Source organism: Mesocricetus auratus, unplaced genomic scaffold (assembly GCF_017639785.1).
Source record: "Mesocricetus auratus isolate SY011 unplaced genomic scaffold, BCM_Maur_2.0 Super-Scaffold_100021, whole genome shotgun sequence".
Lineage (NCBI taxonomy): Eukaryota > Metazoa > Chordata > Mammalia > Rodentia > Cricetidae > Mesocricetus > Mesocricetus auratus.
The window spans coordinates 822,262-844,496 of record NW_024429202.1 but is presented as its reverse complement, the minus strand read 5'-3'; the positions used below and the strand labels follow the sequence as shown (position 1 = coordinate 844,496).

Genomic DNA, 22,235 nt, shown 5'->3' with positions numbered 1-22,235 from the left:
GATCATCAGTCCTCCCTCTCTGTTACTGGCTTTCTTGAGTTACTGGCTTTCTTGAGTTCAGCTCAGTACTTAACCATCCGCTAAATGAAGTTTCTGTTTCCCAGACTCTCTGGCCATAGGATTGTAGGCTGGCACTCCCCAGATCTATGTCTAAAATCCATATATGAGAGAGTACATGCCATGTTTCTCTTTTTGTGACTGGGTTACCTCACTCAGGATGGTTTCTTCTAGTGTCATCCATTTGCCTGCGAATCTCATGATTCCATTATTTTTTTCTGCTGAATAGTACTCCATTGTGTAGATGTACCACATTTTCTCTATCCACTCTTCGGGTGAGGGACATCTAGGTTGCTTCCATGTTCTGGCTATTACAAATAAAGCTGCTATGAACATAGTGGAACAGACATCTTTGTTGTATGAATGGGCATCTTTTGGATATATGCCTAAGAGTGGACTTGCTGGATCTTGTGGTAGGTTTATTCCCATTTTTCTGAGGAATCTCAATACTGATTTCCAAAGTGGCTGAACCAGTTGGCACTCCCACCAGCAATGGAGGAGTGTTCCCCTTTCACCACATCCTCTCCAGCATAAATTGTCATTGGTGTTTTTGATTTTAGCCATTCTGACAGGAGTGAGATGGTATCTCAGAGTTGTCTTGATTTGCATTTCCCGGATGGCTAAGGATGTTGAGCACTTTCTCAAGTGCCTCTCAGCCATTTTAGACTCCTCTATTGAAAATTCTCTATTTAGTTCTGCAGCCCACTTTTTAATTGGGTCCTTTGCTGTTTTGGAGACTTGCTTCTTGAGTTCTTTGTAAATTTTGGAGATCAACCCTCTGTCAGATGTGGGATTAGTGAATATTTTTTCCCATTCTGTGGGCTGCCTTTTTGTCTTGCTGACTGTGTCCTTTGCCTTACAGAAGCTTCTCAGTTTCAGTAGGTCCCATTTATTAATTGTTGATCTCACTGTCTGTGCTACTGGTGTTATGTTCAGGAAGCTGTCTCCTGTACCAATTCGTTCAAGGGTACCACCCACTTTCTCTTCTAAGAGGTTCAGTGTGGCTGGATTTATGTTGAGATCTTTGATCCATTTGGACTTAAGTTTTGTGCATGGCGATAAACATGGATCGATCCGCATTCTTCTACATGCCAGTCTCCAATTATGCCAGCACCATTTGTTGAAGATGCTTTCTTTATTCCATTGTATATTTTTAGCTTCTTTGTCAAAGATCAGATGTTCGTACGTGTGTGGGTTAATACCCGGATTTTCAATTCGATTCCATTGGTCTACCTGTCTATTTTTGTGCCAATACCAAGCTGTTTTCAGGACTATAGCTCTATAATAGAGCTTGAGGTCAGGGATGTTGATGCCTCCGGACGTTGCCTTGTTGAACAGGGTTGTTTTGGCTATCCTGGGTCTTTTGTTTTTCCATACAAAATTGATTATTGTTCTTTCAAGGTCTGTGAAGAATTGTGCTGGGATTTTAATGGGGATTGCATTGAATCTGTAGATTGCTTCATAATGTCATTTCTTAACAACTGAGTAATACTCCATTATGTAAATGTACCACATTTTCTTTATCCATTCTTATGTTGAATAACAACTAGGTTCTTTCCAATTTTAGGCTATTATGAATAAATTCACAATGAACATCACTGAGCAAGTATCCTTAAGGTAGTATGGAGCATCCTTTGGGTCCAATAGTGGTATTACTGAGTCTTTTTTTTTTTTTTTGGTTTTTCGAGACAGGGTTTATCTGTGGCTTTGGAGGCTGTCCTGGAACTCACTTTGTAGACCAGTCTGGCCTGGAACTCACAGAGATCCGCCTGCCTCTGCCTCCCGAGTGCTGGGATTAAATGCGTGCGCCACCAACGCCCGGCGTTGAGTCTTAATGTAGATTGATTCCCACTTTTCTGAGGAACTTTCATATTGATTTACATACTGGCTGCATATATTTTCACTCCTACCAACAATGGAGGAGTGTTACACTTGCTTCATATCCTCAAGATTATGAGCTGTCACATGTGTTATTAATCTTAGCCTTTCTGACATTTGTAAGATGCAATCCCAGAGTCATTAGTCACTCAAATGGCTAAGAATGCTAAACATTTCTTTAAGTGTTTCTCAGTCATTTGAGTTTCCTCTATTGAGAATTCTGTTTAAATCTATATCCAATTTTAAAGCAGATTATTGATTTTGTGACACCTAGTTTATTGAGTTCCTTATATGTTTTGGACATTAGTCCTCTATCAGATATGGAGTTGGTAAAATTCTTTTCCCATTTTATAGGTTGCCATTTTGTCAGACTGATGGTGTTCTTTGCCTTACAGAAACTTTTAAGTTTCATGGGGTCCTGTTTATTAATTTTTATCTTAGTGTCTGCACTATCAATATTCTGTTTAAAAATTTTTCTCCTGTGTTAATGAATCCAAGGCTATTCCCCTCTTTCTCTTCTATCAAATTCAGTGTATCTGATTTTATGTTGCGGTCTTTGATCCACTTGGACTTGAGTTTTATGAAGGGTGAATAGTATAGATCATTTCTTAAAGATACCTCTTTATTTCAGTGTGTATTTCTGCTTTTTTAACCAAAAGTAAGGTGTCAATATGTTTATTAGTTTATTTATTTCTGGGTCTTCATTTCAATACCATTTATCAACATGCCTGATTTTATGTCAATACCATGCTGTTTTTATTACTATGGCTCTGTACTACAACTTGAAATTGGGACTGGTAAGACCTCTATCTGAATTTTGTCATTTAGACTGTTTTAGCTATCCTGGGTATTTTGTCTTTCCATACAAAGATGAAAAATGTTCTTTTAAGGACTGTAAAAAATATGTTGGAATTTTGATGGGGGTTACACTGAAATTGATTTTGTTAGGATGGCCATTTTTACTATGTTAATCCTACCAATCCATGAGCATGAGATCTTTCCATCTTGTGATATCTTCAGTTTCTTTCATCAGTCTTCTTTCTTTCAACACATATTTTCTTGGTTGTTATTGTGTTTTTATGTTATGTGCAGTCATCTGGATTTGAGCTTTATTGGGTCAGTGTGCCATAATAGAGGGAGCCATTGTAGGTTTAAAGAGAAATCTGGCACTAGGGAAATGTCCAGAAATCTACAAGGATGACCCCAGCTAACAATCTAAGCAATAGTGGAGAGGCTACCTTAAATGCCCTTCTCCAATAATGAGATTTATGACTATATTATATGCCATCCAAGAGCCTTCATCCAGTAGCTGATGGAAGCAGAAGCAGGCACCCACAGCTAAACACTGAGCTGAACTCTGCATTCCAGTTGCAGAGATGGAGGAATAATGAGCAAAGGGGTCAAGACCAGGCTGAAGAAACCCACAGAAACAGCTGATCTGAACATGGGGGAGCTCATGGACCCTAAACTGATAGCTGGGAAACCAGCATAGGACTGATCCAGACACCCTGAACATGGATGTCAGTTTGGAGGTCTGGAAAATCTATGGGAACTCAGGTAGTGGATCAGTACTTATCCCTAATACACAAACAGAATTTGGGAGCCCATTCCACATAGAGAGATACTCCTCAGCCTAGACACATATAAGAGGGCCTAGGCCCTGGTCCAAATGATATGACAGACTTTGAAGATCCCCCATGGAAGGCCTCACCCTCCCTGGGTAGCAGAAAGGGGATAGAATAGGGGGTTGGTGGTGAGCAGGGGAGGAGGGGAGGGAGAGGATACTGGGACTGACATGTAAAACAAGCTTGTTTCTAATTTAAATTTAAAAAAGGAAAAAGGTACCAAAAAAGGAGATGCTTATAAAGACACAAGAAGCATGCAGATCACCAAATAGATTTGACCACAAAAGAAAATTCCCTCAGTACATAATACCAAAACACTAAACAAAGAAAGCATTTTGAAAACTGAAAGGGAAAAATACCAAGTAGCACATAAAGGCAGACCTATTAGAATTACACCTGACTTCTCAGTGGAGACTATAAAAGTCAGATGGGTCCAGGCAGATGTACTACAGACTCTAAGAGACTACAAATGCCAGCCAAGACTACTATACCCAGCAAAACTTTAAATCAAGATAGATGGAGAAAATAAGAATTTTACATGATAAAACCAAATTTAAACAATGTTTCTCTATACATCTAGCATTATAGAAGGTGCTAGTATGGAAACTCAAACCTAAGGAGGCTAACTACACCCATGAAAACATAGGAAATAAGTAATCTCACACAAGCAAAACTAAAAGAAGGGAGGAACACTCACTCATCCACACACCCACCTTGTATGTGTTCTAAATGGTCTTAATAGTAAAAATTCAAAGCCAGATTTAGGGTAAATGCTGAAAGATTAGAGAAACAAAGGAGCAAGCCACAGCCACCTCTTGCCTTGCCAACTCCTCAGCTGAAAAAGGCCAAACTCTTGTCTCCTCCCACCTTATATCCTTCTCTCTGCCGAGCCATATCACTTCCTGTCTGTCTATACAGACCTCCAGACCTCTGATTAACTAGTGACTATCTCTGCCCTCTGATCTTCAGATAGGAATTAACATTCATTGGTCATTGATATCTCTCAATATCAATGGTCTCAATTCCCCAATAAAAAGACATAGACAAACAGAATGGATACAAGCACAGGATCTGTCCTTCTGCTGCATCCAAGAAACACACCTCAATATCCAGGATACACATTACATCAAGGTAAATAGTTGGAAAAAGCCAATGGACCCAAGAAGCAAGCTGGTATAGACATTGTAATATCAAAGGGGGGGACTTCAAACCAAAACTAATAAAAAGAAATGAGGAAGAACATTACAAAATCCAAAGAAAAAAATACAACAAGATGACACCTCAACTCTGAACATCTATGCCCCAAACACAAGGGCTCCAAAGTTTGTAAAAGAAACACTACTATATCTTAAATCACACACTGACCCTCATGCACTGATAATAGGAAACTTCAATACCCCACTCTCACCAATGGTCAGGTCATCCAGACAAAAACTAAACATAGGAATGCTGGAGCTAGCAGACATTATAAACCAAATGGGCCTAACAGATATTTACAGAACATTTCACCCAAACACAAAAGAGTGCATCTTATTCTATGAACCTTATGGAACTTTCTCCAAAGCTAACTACATACTTGGACACAAAGAAAGCCTCAACAGATACAAGGAAATTGAAATACCTCCCTGCATCCAGTTGCCTGGGTCCTGCCACTGTCTCAGCCAAAAAAAAAAAAGAAGACACTATATTAACTATGAAGCTGTTGGATGTTTGCTATGGTTTCTAATCGGCTAGCACTGACATAATTATTAACCCATAACTGCTAAACTGAGTATTTCCACATGGTCTTCTCTTACTGGAGAAAAGGTCCCACCTCTTACTTCTCTTGCGTCCTACATGCTGACTGACTGTGCCTCTGTTTCCCAGAATCCTCCTCGACTCCTAGTCCCACCTATAATCTATAATCTGTATTTAATTATACATTATATTTTAAATGAGTTATACAAACACCATACCTAAACAAGAGGAGAAATACACATATCACAAAACTGACCTTAAATTTGTATCAATAAATGAAAATCCATACCAATACAAAGTATTCATTTCTATATCATATTCCCTTTTTTCTCTTTAGAAAGAGATTGGCTGTGATCATTACAATTTATAGGCAACCCCATTTAAATGAAAACAAAAATTTATAAACAATATTTAGGAATTTGAACATTGTTCATTCCAAACTACTTTCTGCTGGTTTGGGGCGCTATACATATCATGGATATCATGACAAAACACAGAAACCTGGCCAGATCCTTGTTTTTGTAATATGGTCTTAGATGTTGGATCACGTGGAACACCGTTTTAGGGGGTCTTACTTCATCAAACCACACTAGTATAGAAGGAATCCACAGCTTTTCATTTTCTGTAGAAACACAAGCAAAAACTCTTTTTCCAAGTAACCTATCCTTATATTTAAATTTAGAAGTCAAAGCACTTTCAAAATATATAGGTTGGATTAATTCAGCAGCATTGATAATCAAATGTCTTTTAGCAGTTGTTGCTCCTTCCACAGCAAGTAAACAATTCAAAGACAACACAATAGCTTATAGCATCCAGACTCTCTATGTATTTTCCATCTTTACGTGGCTTTTTTATTATTCTATCTCTTTTACTTTTATTTTTTTCTCTGAGACAGGATTTCTCTGTGGAAATCTGCCTGCCTCTGCCTCTGGAGTGCTGGGATTTAAGGTGTGCATCACCACAGCCTAGCTTCCCTATTTCTTTTACTACTATCCTGTTTCTTTTACTCTTCCAAGCCTACATATATTTTTAAACATAATACAAACCTTTTAGAGGTTTTATTTTAGCTGAATCTGGCCAGTCTTTATGTTTTGTCTTTTATCTGCTAAAAGCTGCGGCTGTTTTAATTGCTGCCTATCCAAGATGGCGGCCATTAAGTTTACTGCCAGCACTGGCCGTGCAAGTCTCTGCTTGTCTCTAGCAAAGCAGAGCCCACCCGAGAAAATGCTGCTACCAAGCAGCAGTGCTTCTCTCTGTTTTTCTGTTTCTAAAATCCCTTTTAAGCTTTTGTCATTCTACGTGGAAATTCATGTCGCACGTTTTGAGCACTATTTGTAACATGTGCTCTTTCCCGCCAGCTGCCTGGGTCCCACTGCTGTCTCTGCCCCCAAATAACACGTGAGACACTATATTAATTATGAAGCTGTTGGCCATTTGCTATGTTTTCTTATCAGTTAGCTCTGACTTAATCATTAACCCATAACTGCTAATCGGAATATTTCCATGTGATCTTCTCTTACTTTCCCCTAGACCTTTTACGCCCTACATGGTGACTGACTGTGCCTCCATTTCCCAGAATCCTCCACCTTTTCTAGTCCCACCTATCTTGCTTCCCTATTGGCCAACAGTGCTTTATTTATTAACCAATAAGACAAACACATACACAGAAGGACTTCCCCATCAGAAGCAAGCAAACCCAAGAGGAGTAGATGGCAAGAACTAATCAAACTCATGGCTAAAATCAATCAAATAGAAACAAATGGAACAATACAAAGAATCAATGAAACAAATAGTTGGTTCTTTGAGAAAATCAACAAAACAAACTCTTATCCAAACTAAATAAAAGGCGGAGAAATGAAAAGGGGACCATAGCACAAATGGAGGAAATCCAGAGAATCATACTTTAAAAACCTGTACTCCACCAAATTTGAAAATCTAAAAGAAATGAAAAGATTTGATGAGCATAAATTACCAATTTAAATCAAGATAAACAATTTAAATAGACCTATACCCTCTATTGAAATATAAGCAGTCAGCAGCCACCATAGCCATATAGCAAGATGGCGTCCTCCATCTTCACAGGTGTGGTGAGAGCCGCTTCAAGAATATTATGTCCCCAGAATGTTTTGGCATCTTCAACCTATCAGAACTGTGAAAACAGTTGTAGTCAGCACCAGACACTTGCCCAATACAGACTCCACAACAGCATAGACAGAGGAAAGACAGCCGACCAGGACTTCAGCTGATACCCCATTCCCATGCATTGATGCATTTATATGTGACTGTATGTGGGAGACATACAAGTAGATGTCAAATGACAACCCACCATGAACCAAATACTCTAATCAGAAGAATATGTGCAACAGAACAAACCACAGTCTGTTCTTTAGGAAAAGACGGTATAGTCACTGACTAGCCACCTCTGGCTCAGAGACTATGAGAGCCGGCTTTACTGTCAACTCTCCACTAATTAGAACACCTGAGCAGGAAGCCTTGCCCGAAGTATTCCGATTGCCATGCTGATGCAGGGAGGCCCAGCCTGACTGTGGCTGACACCTTCTGGTAGTGCCAAGATCAAAAGAGCATAGCCACCAGGTGTTGGTGGAGCATGCCTTTAGTCCCAGCACTCAAGAGAGAGAGGCAGGCGGATCTCTGTGAGTTCAAGGCCAACCTGGTCTACAGAGCGATTTCCAGGACAGCCTCCAAAACAATACAGAGAAACCCTGTATTGAAAAAAACAAAAAAGAATAACAGAGCATAGACAAAGAAAGGTCATCTCAGCTTTTGTTGGCTTTAGCCTTCTCTCTTGGCACCGAGTTAATGCACACTGTCAATGATGATAATTTCCCCACTGATATCAGAACCAGCACGTCCACATTTTCATTATGGACAAAGAACAAGCTTCTTTGGGAACTTTTCAAGGTTTGGGCACAGATTGAGGCTGCTGAAGCAACCAGCCTAGAGGACTGAACAACGCAACCTCCCCAGGGAGAGAGCTGCTGTGGAGCTCTCCCAACTGCTGAGGTAACAGCCTCAAGACCAAGGAACTACAGGGTTCTCAGCCTCAGGTGTGATATAAATGATGCTGCTTTTTTTTTTATAAACAAGCTTGTTCAGATGGTCCGGATCAGACCTATGCTGGTTTCCCAGGTATCAGTCTGGGGTCCATGAGCTCCCCCTTGTTCATGTCAGCTGTTTCTGTGGGTTTCTCCCTTTGCTCATCACTCCTCCCTCTCTGCAACTAGGTTCCAGGAGTTCAGTTCGGTGTTTAGCTGTCTGTCTCTGCTTCCATCAGCCACTAGATGAAGGCTCTAAGATGGCATATAAGGTAGTCATCAATCTCATTATCGGAGAAGGGCATTTAAGGTATTGTCTCCGCTATGCTTAGATTTCCAGTTGGGGGTCATCCTTGTAGATCTCTGCAAATCTCACTAGTGCCAAATCTCTCCTCAAACCTATAATGACTCCCTCTATTATGATATCTCTTATCCTGTTGTCCTCTGTTTTCCCCTGACTCAACCTTCCCATGTATGGGTTAATATCAGGGTGTTCAATTCGATTCCATTGGTCTACCTGTCTGTTTTTGTGCCAATACCAAGCTGTTTTCAGTACTATAGCTCTATAATAGAGCTTGAAGTCAGGGATGGTGATGCCTCCAGATGTTGATTTGTTGAATAAGGTTGTTTTGGCTATCCTGGGCCTTTTGTTTTTCCATACAAAGTTGATTATTGTTCTTTCAAGGTCTGTGAAGAATTGTGCTGGGATTTTGATTGGGATTGCATTGAATCTGTAGATTGCTTTTAGCAAGATTGCCATTTTTACTATGTTAATCCTGCCTATCCAAGATCATGGGTGATCATTCCATTATCTGGTATCTTCATTAATTTCTTTCTTTAAAGACTCAAAATTCTTGTTATGCAGGTCTTTCACTTGTTTGGTTACCCCCCAAAGTATTTTCTGTTGTTTGTGGCAATTGTAAAGAGTGATGTTTCTCTTATTTCTTTCTCAGTCCATTTATCATCTGTATATAGTAGGGCTACTGATTTTTTTTTAGTCAATCTTGTATCCTGCCATTATCAGCTGAAGGAGTTCCCTTGTAGAATTTTTCAGGTCACTTATGTCAACTATCATATCATCTGCAAATAGTGAAAGTTTGACTGATTTAAAAGATAAGTGTACAGTGATGAGTTTCATATTGACATGGCATCTAATTTCACTCCAAATGGGACAGAATACAATTCTTCCTCAGCTCAGGTGGAAGTATCTTCATCCTGTCTACAAAAGGGGGATCTAGCATCAAGGTTACAGGTAGAATACGAGCTAAGCTCTAGATGACTCAAAGGAAGCATTTCCTACTCTAAACATACTTTTTAATTAGCTCCTCCAATAACATCAAGTTAATTGGTTAATTTGGGAATGATATGAGACCCTATGTGCTTTAGAAAAAAATCTGTTTGTTGGTGTATTTATTTGCAACCGAGGGTGTCTTATTGCTGGCAAGACAGAAATTATTAAAACAGACTCACCTGCTTATTTTAAACATTTTTTTAATGAACACACATGAGTTGGCTTATCCCTAGGGCTTCAGGGGGAAGTATTAGCATTTTGAGTGATGGGAAATTGCCACTTAGCTGGGAAATAAATGAGCTTTAAATAGATCCCATTATTTTTACAGGGTTATTATTGTAAATGTTTCATCGGAGAAACAAACGCCCTTCTAGTTTATGATTGGGGTGTTAACCTCTAGCTAGCCCAGCTCTTCACGCCTACCACAGTGGGTTTTCATAAGCGATTACTACATAAAATGAAAGTGGTCTTTCCATCCCTCATAACATTTATAGCAAGTTCCCCATCTTGTTAGTATGGTATGAAAACATGCATTGTTTCTTTGCCTGAGCTAAGAAGAAAAATGGCTTCTTGAAATTTTTGTCAGTGTAATATATTTTACTATTAACAAAGCTGTCCTGAATGCTATAAAAACATTATTTCCCAGCACTCAGAAAATTGAGGTAGAAGGATTGTGAGTTCAAGACCAGCCTGATCTACATAATGAACTCCAGATCTGCCCCAACTAATAGCGGTACCATGTCTGAAAAAATAAAATTTGTTCCCCTGTACTTTCTTATTTTAAATGTTCATTTCTGCACTAATTACTACCAACAAATAATTTTTAAAGAAATTTCATGGATCACTATATATTTTTATAAGTGTGATATGAAACAGTCCTTCCTCCAGTTTAAGCATTCTATTTGTATCAAAAAGTAAAATTGAGCAGACTGCATCCATTCTCAATAGTCAACTAAGGTTCATAGGTAAGTTTGGAAATGCTAGGGTGCCCCCTACTGTTATAAATAAGAAACACTTCTCTTTGACCCTCCATTCAGAGAAGAGAATTCTTCCAAAACAGAAGTATATTTAACCAAATCTAGTAAGTGGTAGCTACAGCTGTGCATATAGAGGGACATAAGGAGAGTAAGAGGCAGGCAGGGAGAGGAGGGGAAAGGAGAGACAATAAAGGTCTGCATGTAATAAATCTACCTGTGAATAAAATGCTTGGGGGTTGGGAGTTATTTTAATATTCAGCTGGTCTAGAAATTTATCTGTAGGTGAGGGGATTATATGTTACATAGCAAAATGTATGTATATGTATTTCTAAAGTCACATTGTATCTCATCATAACATCAAGACAATATGAATTCTGGGTCTAAATGTGTGTGTCTCATTCTTCTTCTTCCTCCTGGCCTTCCTCTTCTCCTTCCCATCCCTCTCTCTCTTCCTTTCTCTTCCTCTTCCCACCCTCTCCCTCTCTCCCATCCTTCCGTCATCATCTCCCCCCTCCCTTTTATCTTTATCTCTCTCTTTCTCTGTCTTCTCTCTCTACTGGCAATAGGTGATTGGATGATATAAAAATCCACAAAGACTTCGTGAATTCATCTTCAACTGTTCTGTTCTCCATGTTCATTCATGCAGACGTGTCACACCCAAAATGGCATGATAACTAACAACTGTTCAAACTCTAGAAACTCATTTGGAAGTGTCCTGGGTTCTAGTCAAATGCCTTGCTTCTCAGCTGTTATTTATTCCATAACCCCTCTCCAGTAGTATCCTGTATGTGAACTCAGATCCTTTGTCCATCCTTTCCACCATCACCAGACAAAAATCCATCCCTAGCAAAGACATTTCTTCAAATCTAACAGATGCATATGAGGAAAATGAGTTAAAAAGGACATGATGGCCAGGGTCTGTGTTTCTGGAACTACAGAGGGAAAAGCTGGAGGAATAGAAGTTTTAGGTTATCCTTAGCTGTATGACCCCTTCAAGGTCAGTCTGGGCTACATGGTGAGTGTTTGGATGCAGGCACCGTCTGCCTCCTCCATCTCTAATGCAGCCAGCCGAGGCCTCTTTCCAGCTGCAGATACTTTCTGTGGCTTTTGTATTTCAACTTCCTTCTTTCTGGTGTTCAGATTCCTTCCCACACCAAATGGACTGAAACACCTCTGGAGAACACGTGGAAGTCATTGCCCTCCCTTTTGAAAGTCTATTAAAGTGTTTATTCTGTGCTCACTTCCTCCAATAGGCACAAATCATTGCTAGCCCAATTGCTTGAAAAAGTGGTGGCCTCCTCAGGCAGCAGAGGGGCCTTTGTCAGTGGGGTCAGAGACGTGTGCATTGCCAGGCCTCATCTTTATCTGCTTCCATGAGACATTTCCTGCATTCTCAAGTCTTCACTTGGCTAAGGACTCTCTAAGTGTCTGTTGACGCTGGAGATTCCTAAATGCAGAATTAATCACCAGTCGTGCAATGTACACATGGAAGATCAGATATCTATGAATGACTAACCTCATAGATAAGAAACATGGGTGGTAATAGTCTGAAATTCCCAGAAACATAGTTGTACAATGGCTGAAGCTTCCCAAAATAATTTAACCAGGACAATGACTTCAAAAAATGTAACTCTGGTCAGCGCTACATGTGCGGGTGGGGTGGATATCTCACTACAGTTTTCTTCTGGAAGTACAGTGGTAACATTAGATTTTGAACTACTACTTAAGAAATGGATAAAGATGGCTTGAAAGAGGGCTCAGCATTTAAGAGCACGTAGGTTCAGTTCCCAGCACCCACATGGCAGCTCACAACTCCCTGTAACTCCAGTTCCAGAGAATCTGATTCCCTCTTCTGGCTTCTGTGGATTCAGAACATACATGCAAACAAAACACTCACACATATACAATAAATAGTTTTAAAAGATCTGGAGGAACAAAGTTCAGAAGTTCAGGTCGTCCTTGGCTACATGATAAGTTCAAAGTTAGCCTGAGCAGCCTGAAATGCAGTCTCAAAAAAGGTAATTTTTAAAAATAATATGTATATCCCAGCAACCAAGCTACACCTCTAACACTATTTGCTTTTTTAATATATAAAAATATTATTATTTAGGGGCCAGTGAGATATCCCAGGGAGTAAATACACTAGATGCCAAGACTGGTGACTTCAGTTAAATCTCTAAGAACTATTACAATGGTGGAAAGAGAGAAATGACTCCAACAAGTTGCCTCTGACCTCCACAGACAAGTGTTCACACACACACACACACACACACACTAAATGGAATAAGATTTTAAATGTTTTTAACAAACAGAAATAAATAATAACATAAAAAGTTGGTGTTAAAACCTAGAACAAGTTGAGCAATGAAGTAATGAGAATCAAATTCATCTGTGTCAGCAACAGTTATCTGCTAATCAGAATGACAGGGACGAAGGAGAGCCAAGAAGTCAGGGGCAGTATTAGCAGACGGAGAACACAGTGTTACCTCTAAGTGGATGATCCCTTCTGATTAACTTTTATTATTGAGCTCAAACAATGCTGGGCACTTAACATACCTTCCCACAAACATCAAAAAAACTCACACATTGATTAATAGTCAGTGTTATCTCTATTTTTTAAGTTTACAGCTTTTAAAGTTAAATGTCTTTCCAAGGTCATAAACCCAGACAATAGCAGATTTATTGTTCATAGCCAATGCTACTAGTTTGCTCCCAGGAGGGGTCTGATTGGTGAACCAAAATTACTAATGTTCTGCAGTTAGAATAAGTGAAGCATTGTGCTGGCCGAGTGTGCCACACTGGAGACTATGATTGGCTGCAATTAAAATCAAGAAATCAGCACTATGTATCAGAATACATACAATTTGGAAAGGGTGTATCATTGCAGCAAGTAACATAAAGAAACTAAATGATGATTTAGGAACTGTTGAAGGGATGAAGCTTGATTAAAATTGTGATTTTCTGTTCTTTATTAATTCAAAGACAAGAAGCACAAGTCATGAGATGTTCATATAATTCTCAGCACTGTACGCCTTGTCACAGCCTAAGCCAGAATGCAGCATAAGCAAGTGTCTTACATCAGTGGTCCAAGTGCTCTGAGGCTAATTTCCAATGGACTATCAGCTTTTCACCAAGCCCTGGTCAAATGCAGCTGAAGTTCATGTTAGGGAGGTTCACAGGCTAAAGATCGTTTCTTCAAGGTTGCATCTGCAAAATTAAGACACCAGCAAAGAGCAAAGACTGAGCCCCAACAAAAGATGCAAACGTAAGACGTCAGCAAAGAGCAAAGACACAAGCCTCAGCTAAAGATAAGCTAGAAAGTTTCACCTGATAGAATATTAATATTAATGGTGAGATTTCTGAACAGATACCTGCCAGGCAACAATAAACAGGTCTTCAACAGACGGGTAGGGCTTGCAGACACTGCCAGTGTGATGGCTAAGGAAGACTCCATTTTGTGTTAGACATGCTTCTAAATTCCTAAAAGACAAGCTCCTAGCAACTCTGAATCCTTGCCCAATCCCCAGAATTGTAAACTAGTTATGAAATTGTTAACCACTTGCTCTGGTTTCTGTAAGTTCTCCTTATTACTCCGTAAGGGCTGGAGTGAGACAGTTCCTCACCCAGCTGTAAACTCCCCAGGGCTGAAGTAATTGTAATCTGCCTTTAAAAGTCTTCTTCCCTCATAGCTGGCCCTTAGTTCTAAATCTGACATAGGAACTAAAGTCAGTTTCAGATCAAATAAAAATTCAACTAATTATAATTTAAATCAAGTGTTTGGTCTCTCCCAGAGGATTTGAACTCCATAAAACCAGCTACAGCTTAACTGTAAATTCTGTTAGAAACACTAGGTGTTCCCTAGGCCTAGCCATCAGCTCATTGAATGTTGCCAAGATTTAGTCAGACTCAACATAGCCTGGCATGGGAGCATGCCCGTAAGAGCGAGGCAGGAAGATCATGAGATTGAGGCCAGCCTGGGCTACATGGCAAGACAGTCGAGAAAGAAGGAAGGGATCCTGGCATGTGACACACACCTGCAATTCCAGGAGACTAAATCAAGAAGGTTAGTATTTCAAGACCACCCTCACTAAATAACAAGTTCAAAGCCAGCCTGGGCTATGTAAAACCAGTTCTCTAAAAAGAAAAAGAAAAAAAAACAAAAAATGAAGGGATGGAGGAAGGAAGGAAGGAAGGAAGGAAGGAAGGAAGGAAGGAAGGAAGGAAGGAAGGAAGGCAAGGAGGAAAGAGAGAGAGAGGTGTATTATTATTTTTAAAAATTACCTTTTTTGAGACTGCATTTCAGGCTGCTCAGGCTAACTTTGAACTTATCATGTAGCCAAGGACGACCTGAACTTCTGAACTTTGTTCCTCCAGCTCTTTTAAAACTATTTATTGTATATGTGTGAGTGTTTTGTTTGCATGTATGTTCTGAATCCACAGAAGCCAGAAGAGGGAATCAGATCCTCTGGAACTGGAGTTACAGGGAGTTGTGAACTGCCACGTGGGTGCTGGGAACTGAACCTGGTCCCCTGTAAGAGCAGCCGGTGCTCTTAAATGCTGAGCCATTTTTCAAGCCATCTTTATCCATTTCTTTTTCCTTTTTTTTGTTTTTTGTTTTGTTTTGTTTTGTTTTACAAGACAGGGTTTCTCTGTATTGTTTTGGAGGCTGTCAGTCCAGCCCGGCCTCGAACTCACAGAGATCCGCCTGCCTCTGCCTCCCGAGTGCTGGGATTAAAGGCATGTGCCACCACCGCCCAGCTATCCATTTCTTAAGTAGTAGTTCAAAATCTAATGTTACCACTGTACTTCCAGAAGAAAACTGTAGTGAGATATCCACCCCGCCCGCACATGTAGCGCTGACCGCAGGTACATTTTGGGAAGGTTTTGCTCTACTTCGTTGCATTTTGTTGGCACAGGATCTCTACACAACCCAGGTTGACCTTGGACTCCTTTCTACTGCTTCAGTCTCTGGTGCTTAGATTACAGGTGTGAGCTACCACACTTATAAATACATAATATTGAAAATATGTATTTATTATTGTGTGTGTAGATAATGGGATAACACACATGCCATGGCCCACATATGGAGGTCAAAGGACAACCTTGTGCAGTGAGTTCTCTCCTTTCACCTTTACATAGATTCCAGAAGCCAAACTCAAGCCTCCAACCTTGCATGCCAAGTGCCTTTACCCACTGAGATCTCATGCCAGCTCTGATAACTTTTTAATAAAAAAGAGGAAGCAAGTTGAGTATGGTGGCTCACACTTGTAATCTCAGCAGGATGACTCCTGTGAGGTCAAGGCCAACCTGGGGTATGTGGTAAATTCCAAGCCAGCTTAGGCTACAGAGCAAGACCTTGAGAGAGACAGAGACAGACAGAAAGACAGACAGACAGACAGACAAAGAGAAAGCACATATGTGCAAGGGAATGTGGAAGCCAGGGGTTGACTTCAGCTGTCATCCCTCGGGTGCTGTCTACCCTATTTTGAAGAAATGTCACTTCCTGCGACCTAGCGCTTGCTGATTAAGTGGTAAGGACCAGGATTCTGCTTGTCTCCACCTCCCCAGCACTAGGTTGATAAATGCAAACCACAATGCAGCCGCTGGAGACTGGACTCAGGTCCTCATGGCTGGCTTGGCTGAGCTATCTCTCTTCAGCCACAAGATTTTGCTTTTATGGTTTTAACTCTCAGTCCAGTAGCTAAACATGAACACACTCACACATTTTCTTTTATCACCTGTGACAAAGTACAGTTCAAAATGGCTGAATTAATAAAGATAACAAGTTGTTCTATACAGCTATAGAGCTAGCTACTAAAAGCTAGATAGAGGATTTACAATGTCGTAGTCATTCAGGACAATACTAATGCACTCTGGACACGTGAGCTCTGCTTCCTCTCTGATCAGCTTCCATTTTCTAGCCTAAGACAGAAAGGTCTACTTGCAGCCATAGCTAGCAATTCATTGTTCCAGCATTACTTTCTCAACAGCCTAGCAATAATGTTTCAGCATTTAAAGTGCTGTGTTCATCACAAGGACAGCCATAGACACGCAACAAGACCACAAGTCTTCAATCCCACACAGGAAACTAAAATGCTCTGAGCAGGAGAAGCAGTGTTCCCTGGAGAGAGCACACCTTCCCTGAAAACATGCGCACAAGCAACAGTACCCAGACTGAGTAGGCTGTGTTTAGGAACATATATGAATATATCAGCAACCAATTAAAAAAGACCATAAATTTGAAAGAGAGCAAGGGAGAGTATATAGGAGGACTTAAAGGGAAGGGAAAAATATGTAACTGTATTATAATCTAAAAAAGAAAAGAAAAAATAGTCTTGTTCAGATGGCTTGATTTGGGTCATTCCTGAAGCACTCACACTCATCCACAGAAGCTCATGATACCCAGGCCTAGCTGACACCACACACCCAGCCCTAGAGTAGAAAAGGCTGGCCTTAACAAGCCACATACACTAAAGCAAAAAACAAAGGGGGTTGCTCAAGAGCTAGGATGCTTTCACTAGAAGGAGAATGAACAAGTATGCATAAATGCCCACTTCAAATAAGGCCTGTCTGTCTGTTCACACTGTCTGTTCATGTCTGGATCAGAGCTGATGTGTTTGAAAGGAGATTTTCAGTAAGCAAAAACCACAAGTGTCCTAGTACTCAAGACTGATTCAAGGGCTTTGAGTAGGCTGGGAAAGATCTTCCCATCATATGGAGAGAAAGCTAGTGAGGAAACGCTAAACAGAGAGACATCGCAATCAGTGACAATGCCGTTGTACAAGCTTCATCTTTTTTACCCCTACTTTTTATTTTTGATTTTGAGACAGTGCCTAGTGAATAAATTTCCTAGGTTAGACTTGAATTCATGTTACAGCTAAGGCAGACACTTGATCCTCTTATTTTAACCTCCAGAGTAGTTGAATCATGGGCCTGTGCCCCTAAGCACCATTAAGATACAGTCTACAAAGAACTCATTTAATTCATAGATAGCACTAAGAGTTAGGAAGCTGATCCAGACATAGTGGCACACACCTTTAATCCAAGCATTTAGGATACAGAGGCAGATAGATACCTATGAGTTCCAGGCCAGTCTGGTCTGCATAATAAGTTCCAAAATACCTAGGACTACATGGTGAGACCATGTGTCAAAGAGTTAAAGAGTTCAAAGATAAAGAATTGTTTCAGATTAATGGCAACCAAAGAGGTAAGCCACTAAACACAGCATATAGTTGTAGTTTGAATCTGCCCTAAATCAAGGTATTTTTAAATGTTGTTATAATATTAGAGGAATTTGAATGAACTCTGTAGATTAGATAACAACGCCAGATTCACCGGATAGTCTTAGTTGTCACCCTGACTACATTGGAAATGAACTAAAATGCACACCTGTGAGGGATGCTTTTTGCTCAGTTTGAAGTAGGTAGATCTACTTCCAATCTGGACCTTCAAGGTGGGAAGACACACGACGTTAACCCAGATCTGGAGGCTGGAAGAGACACCTTTAATCTAAGCCACACCTTCAGGATATGGAAGAAGGAAGTTTTTGCTCTTTGCCTGCTTGCTCTCACCTTATTAGCAAGCCCATTCCTTCCCTAGCATTACAGCTTAATTCTTCATAATTCAAAATATATACTAAAGACTAACTGAGACATCCAGCCTCTTGGACTGAGCAACTGCTGGGTTCTTGGACTTTGCATTCACAGCTAGCCGTTGTTGGACTAGCTGGACTGCAGCCTGTAAATCATCTAAGAAATTCCCTTTCTATCTACAAAGAGACATTCATTTTCTAAGTTTTGTTATTCTGAGAACCCTAACTAACATACCAGAGTTTTCCTGATTTGGTAACTACAACATTGGTGGCTGAGGGTGTGGTCCTGTGGTCATTAGCCATCTAGGTGACAAAATGTCCTGGGCTGGAACCAACACCTTGAAAAGAAGGGAAAGAGAGAAGCAGAAAGATGAGCCACCATTGCCCTGTATTGTGAAGAGAGGCACAATATATACACATTGCTTTGACACATGGACAGATAAGCAATAGACACATAAACAGTTGGATGGGTGGGAGTGATAGTATCTGGTGCTTTACTCAAAGAACACTTTCACTACAGCTGGTATCAAGCTACCAATGATTCCAATACTGGAAAGAGAGACTTATATTTGACTTTTGTGGGCTGATTTGTGTGTGTGTGTGTGTGTGTGTGTGTGTGTGTGTGTGTGTGTGTGTGTGTGTGTAAAGGGCAAATTCTAGGACACCCCTACTATGTAGTACTGATTGCTACTTTTGTGAGTTTCCTGTAGTTGTTGAATCACTCCAAAGTATTTTTTCTGGCCAAGAAATCACTATGTAGCCTAAGGTGGTCTTTAACAGCAGCAGTCGTCCAGACGCATGCAAGGTCAGGAAGCAGAGAGGTGGGAAGATGCTACTCAGTCTGGTTGGGTCTTCCCTCTGAGGTTAAACTTTCTGGAAATAGTCTGATAGACACATCCAGAGACTTGTGTCCATGTAGATCAACCATCACACCACCCCTGCCCTATCCTGTCCTGTACATTGGAATGTGTATCAAAGAGTCAGGGTGTGAGCAGAGAAGCCGGTCAGTACAGCCTGCTGCTGGTAACCTCCTGTTACCAGCCTGTGTCTGTCATGGGGCAGCCATATCCTCTTCAGAGCATCAAGGACAACGTGGTATTTTGTTCATAGGAAGGTATTAAGAGCCAAATGTGGGAAAAACTAAGGCAGGACAGCAGGCCTGGCTACATTAAATTTTTTAAAAATTAAGATGATATTAAGCTAGTGGTCATTATGTAGTCAGTTGTTGGGTTTTGAAACTTTACACCTTACATCCTGTTCTTTGAATAACCTACTTTTCTTGGGTTCAGCAGAGACCAAAGGTACTCTAAATAGGTGTCTTGTCATAACAGGACCTAAGCACAGTAGCAAAGCCCCACCATCACAGATCAACCACTTTTCAGATGCACTAAAATGCTGGGGTTCTTAGGCCTACTAAACATTATTGGCTTTCAGCATCATTCTAAGCTGTAAGCAAGGTGAGGCAGAGGGTTCTTACAGCACCTATCAAGTTCTTAGATGCTTTAGAATCCACAAGAGGATGCAGCCCTACACACAGGTGCATGAATTATCCCAGAGTGACTGCTGAGTTCCAACACAACAGCAAAACCAGAACATTTAGATGAACACAGATTTAATGATTCTTTTGTTTAAACATGTGAGATCCCAAAATGTCACGTGACCGTTTTACACTTGACTCGGCCTGCATGCTGCAGCTCATCAAGAACGTTCCTGATGGTCTCAACACAAACTTCTCCTCTGTGGTGTTTTTTTGCTGCAAGATTCCATACATTTTCAAATTCTTCTTCAGAAAGCTTGACTCCAATGTTAGTTAATATATCTGAAATCTAAAAACAATAAATTTAAGACCAGACCAAGATTTATGTTTTTAATATTGTATTTTTTTAAATTAAGTAAACTAAAATTTATATTTTAAAACTTTTATAACATTTAATATAATGGACACTGATCCTTCCCCCAAAGTATGTGGGTTCACATGTGCATATGTGCCTATACATATAAAATGAGAAGGTATCAAAATTCAAGCACTTGCCAGGCAAGTGGGGGCAGTGGCTTTCCTGTAGCCCTAGCATTTGGGAGGCTGAAGCAGAAATCCAGGAGTTTGAAGCCAGTCTGGCCTACACAGTGAATTCCAGGTCAGCCTGTGCTGCAGAATGAGACCCTCCCTCCTCTGGGGCAGTGAAGGTGGCTTAGCCAGTGAAGGCCTCGTTTCAAGACTGATGACCTAGGTTTGATCCCTTAATCCCACATCATAGAAGGAAAGAACTGATTCCCACAAGTTGTCCTCTGATGTCTATACATACTCAGGTATACATGAAGCACACACACAAAATATAAATAGCGGTAGTTTTAAATTGAACCCCCAAAATAAAAATTAACTAAATTTAAATGAGGAAAAAAAACACTGGGCATGGTAGTTTGTGCTTGTCAACACAGCACTTGGGAGGCAGAGGCAGGGAGATGCTCTTGAATTGACGGTCTACACAGTAAGACCTTGTGGGAGAAGGAAAAAAATTACACAATACACCCAGAAAAAAAAAATTAAAAGAAAAACGTAGCAGCCTGTCACAATATGCAGCAAGAGTTCTAATTGGTTTTAATAATAAAAACCTGAAGTTAGATGTTAAGATGAAAGATCAGAGGAGTAGCCAGTCACTAGAGTTCTTACCTCTACGAAATCCTCAGACCAAAAAGGGGCTAGCTCCTGTCTTTGCCCGCCTTATATTCCTCTCTCCACCCAACCATATCACATCCTGTTTCCTCCTCCCTGGTGCTGGGATTAAAGGTGTGTGCCACCACTGCCTGGCCTCTATGAGTAACTATTGGCTAGCTCCGCATTCTGTTCTCCAGGCAAGCTTTATTTGTTGGAGTGCAAACAAGACATCACCACATTGTGGATATTAGTGTTCTCTTGAATTTTTTACTATTAGTGAGCTAACTACTAAGAGACATTTGATTATGGGGGCTACTAAGTTAAACCAACATATATATTTTAAAGATATCTTGACTTCAAATTTAAGTCCAAGGATATGTTGCTTTGGAAAAGAGATTCTGCTTTTGCCTCCAATGGAAACAATGGCCCAGGTGATCCAACATACACAACAGTTTCTAGGCTATTGGCTGTGATGGGCCAACCACACAAAATACCCCAGTCAGAGCCTAGATATTGCCTCTGATTTTCTCATGGAGCCTAAAGATACATTATCCACAGACAGCAGGAAGCAGTTTGGAGAAAACGGCGTCCACATTGCCAAGAGTCAGGGGGTTGGAGGAGCATGGATGGTCTTTGGTTATTTGGTAGGTTATGGACATTTGTTATATTTAGGGGAATATAGGATAAAAAGACAACTGTAGTCTCAAAATACTTGATATTGGTATGGATTTTGGTTTATTGACACAAATTAAGGTCAATTTTGTTATACTTATATTTTTATATTTCTATTCCTGGTTAAGGTATTATGCTTATGCAGTACATTTTAAAATGTATAGTTAAGAAATACAAATTAATAGTCATCTATAATAGTCAAATTTATAGTCATGTTAGGTTTTCTAGATATGCAGAGATATATTTCAGATGGATAGGTAATCTTCAAAAACTTAAAAAAACCTACAGAATATGGCATTTAAAATGTTTTCAGAACTTAGACTGTTTTTGAGAGTCTTCTCCTGACAGCATCAATTACTTCAAGAGGGAGATGGGCATGAAAGAAATTCCTTATGGAGTTTGCTTTCAGTGCGGCAAGACTAGCCATTTGGGCAAGAAACTGCTCTAGCATGAACTGCTTGACTGTGTGCTGTACAAACTGGACATGCAAGAACCACAGAAAAATGACTGTTGAACTTGACAAAACAAGGTGGGACAGTCCTTCAGGATTTCTGCTGCATAAAAGAGTCAGCCAGACATTCTGCAGGACACAGAAGAAAGTGACTGAAGAATTTTGCCACAATAGGTAGAACAGTCCTTCAAATTTTCTGCTTTACTAGTAAATCTGCCAGACATGCTAGGCCTGTAGGCTGAAGATG

At 40.2% G+C, this 22,235-nt stretch overlaps 1 protein-coding gene across 1 annotated transcript in view; it reads right to left on the bottom strand.

The window, feature by feature from the left end:
- Positions 1–19,811: 19,811 nt before the first annotated feature.
- The window catches only part of Efhb (EF-hand domain family member B), a 69,806-nt gene continuing 67,382 nt past the window's right edge, over positions 19,812–22,235 (bottom strand). The window contains exon 13 of the mRNA XM_040729574.1: positions 19,812–20,038. Within this exon, the coding sequence (XP_040585508.1) occupies positions 19,865–20,038 (174 nt within the window). The 3' untranslated portion in view covers positions 19,812–19,864. The remainder of the gene's footprint in view (positions 20,039–22,235) is intronic.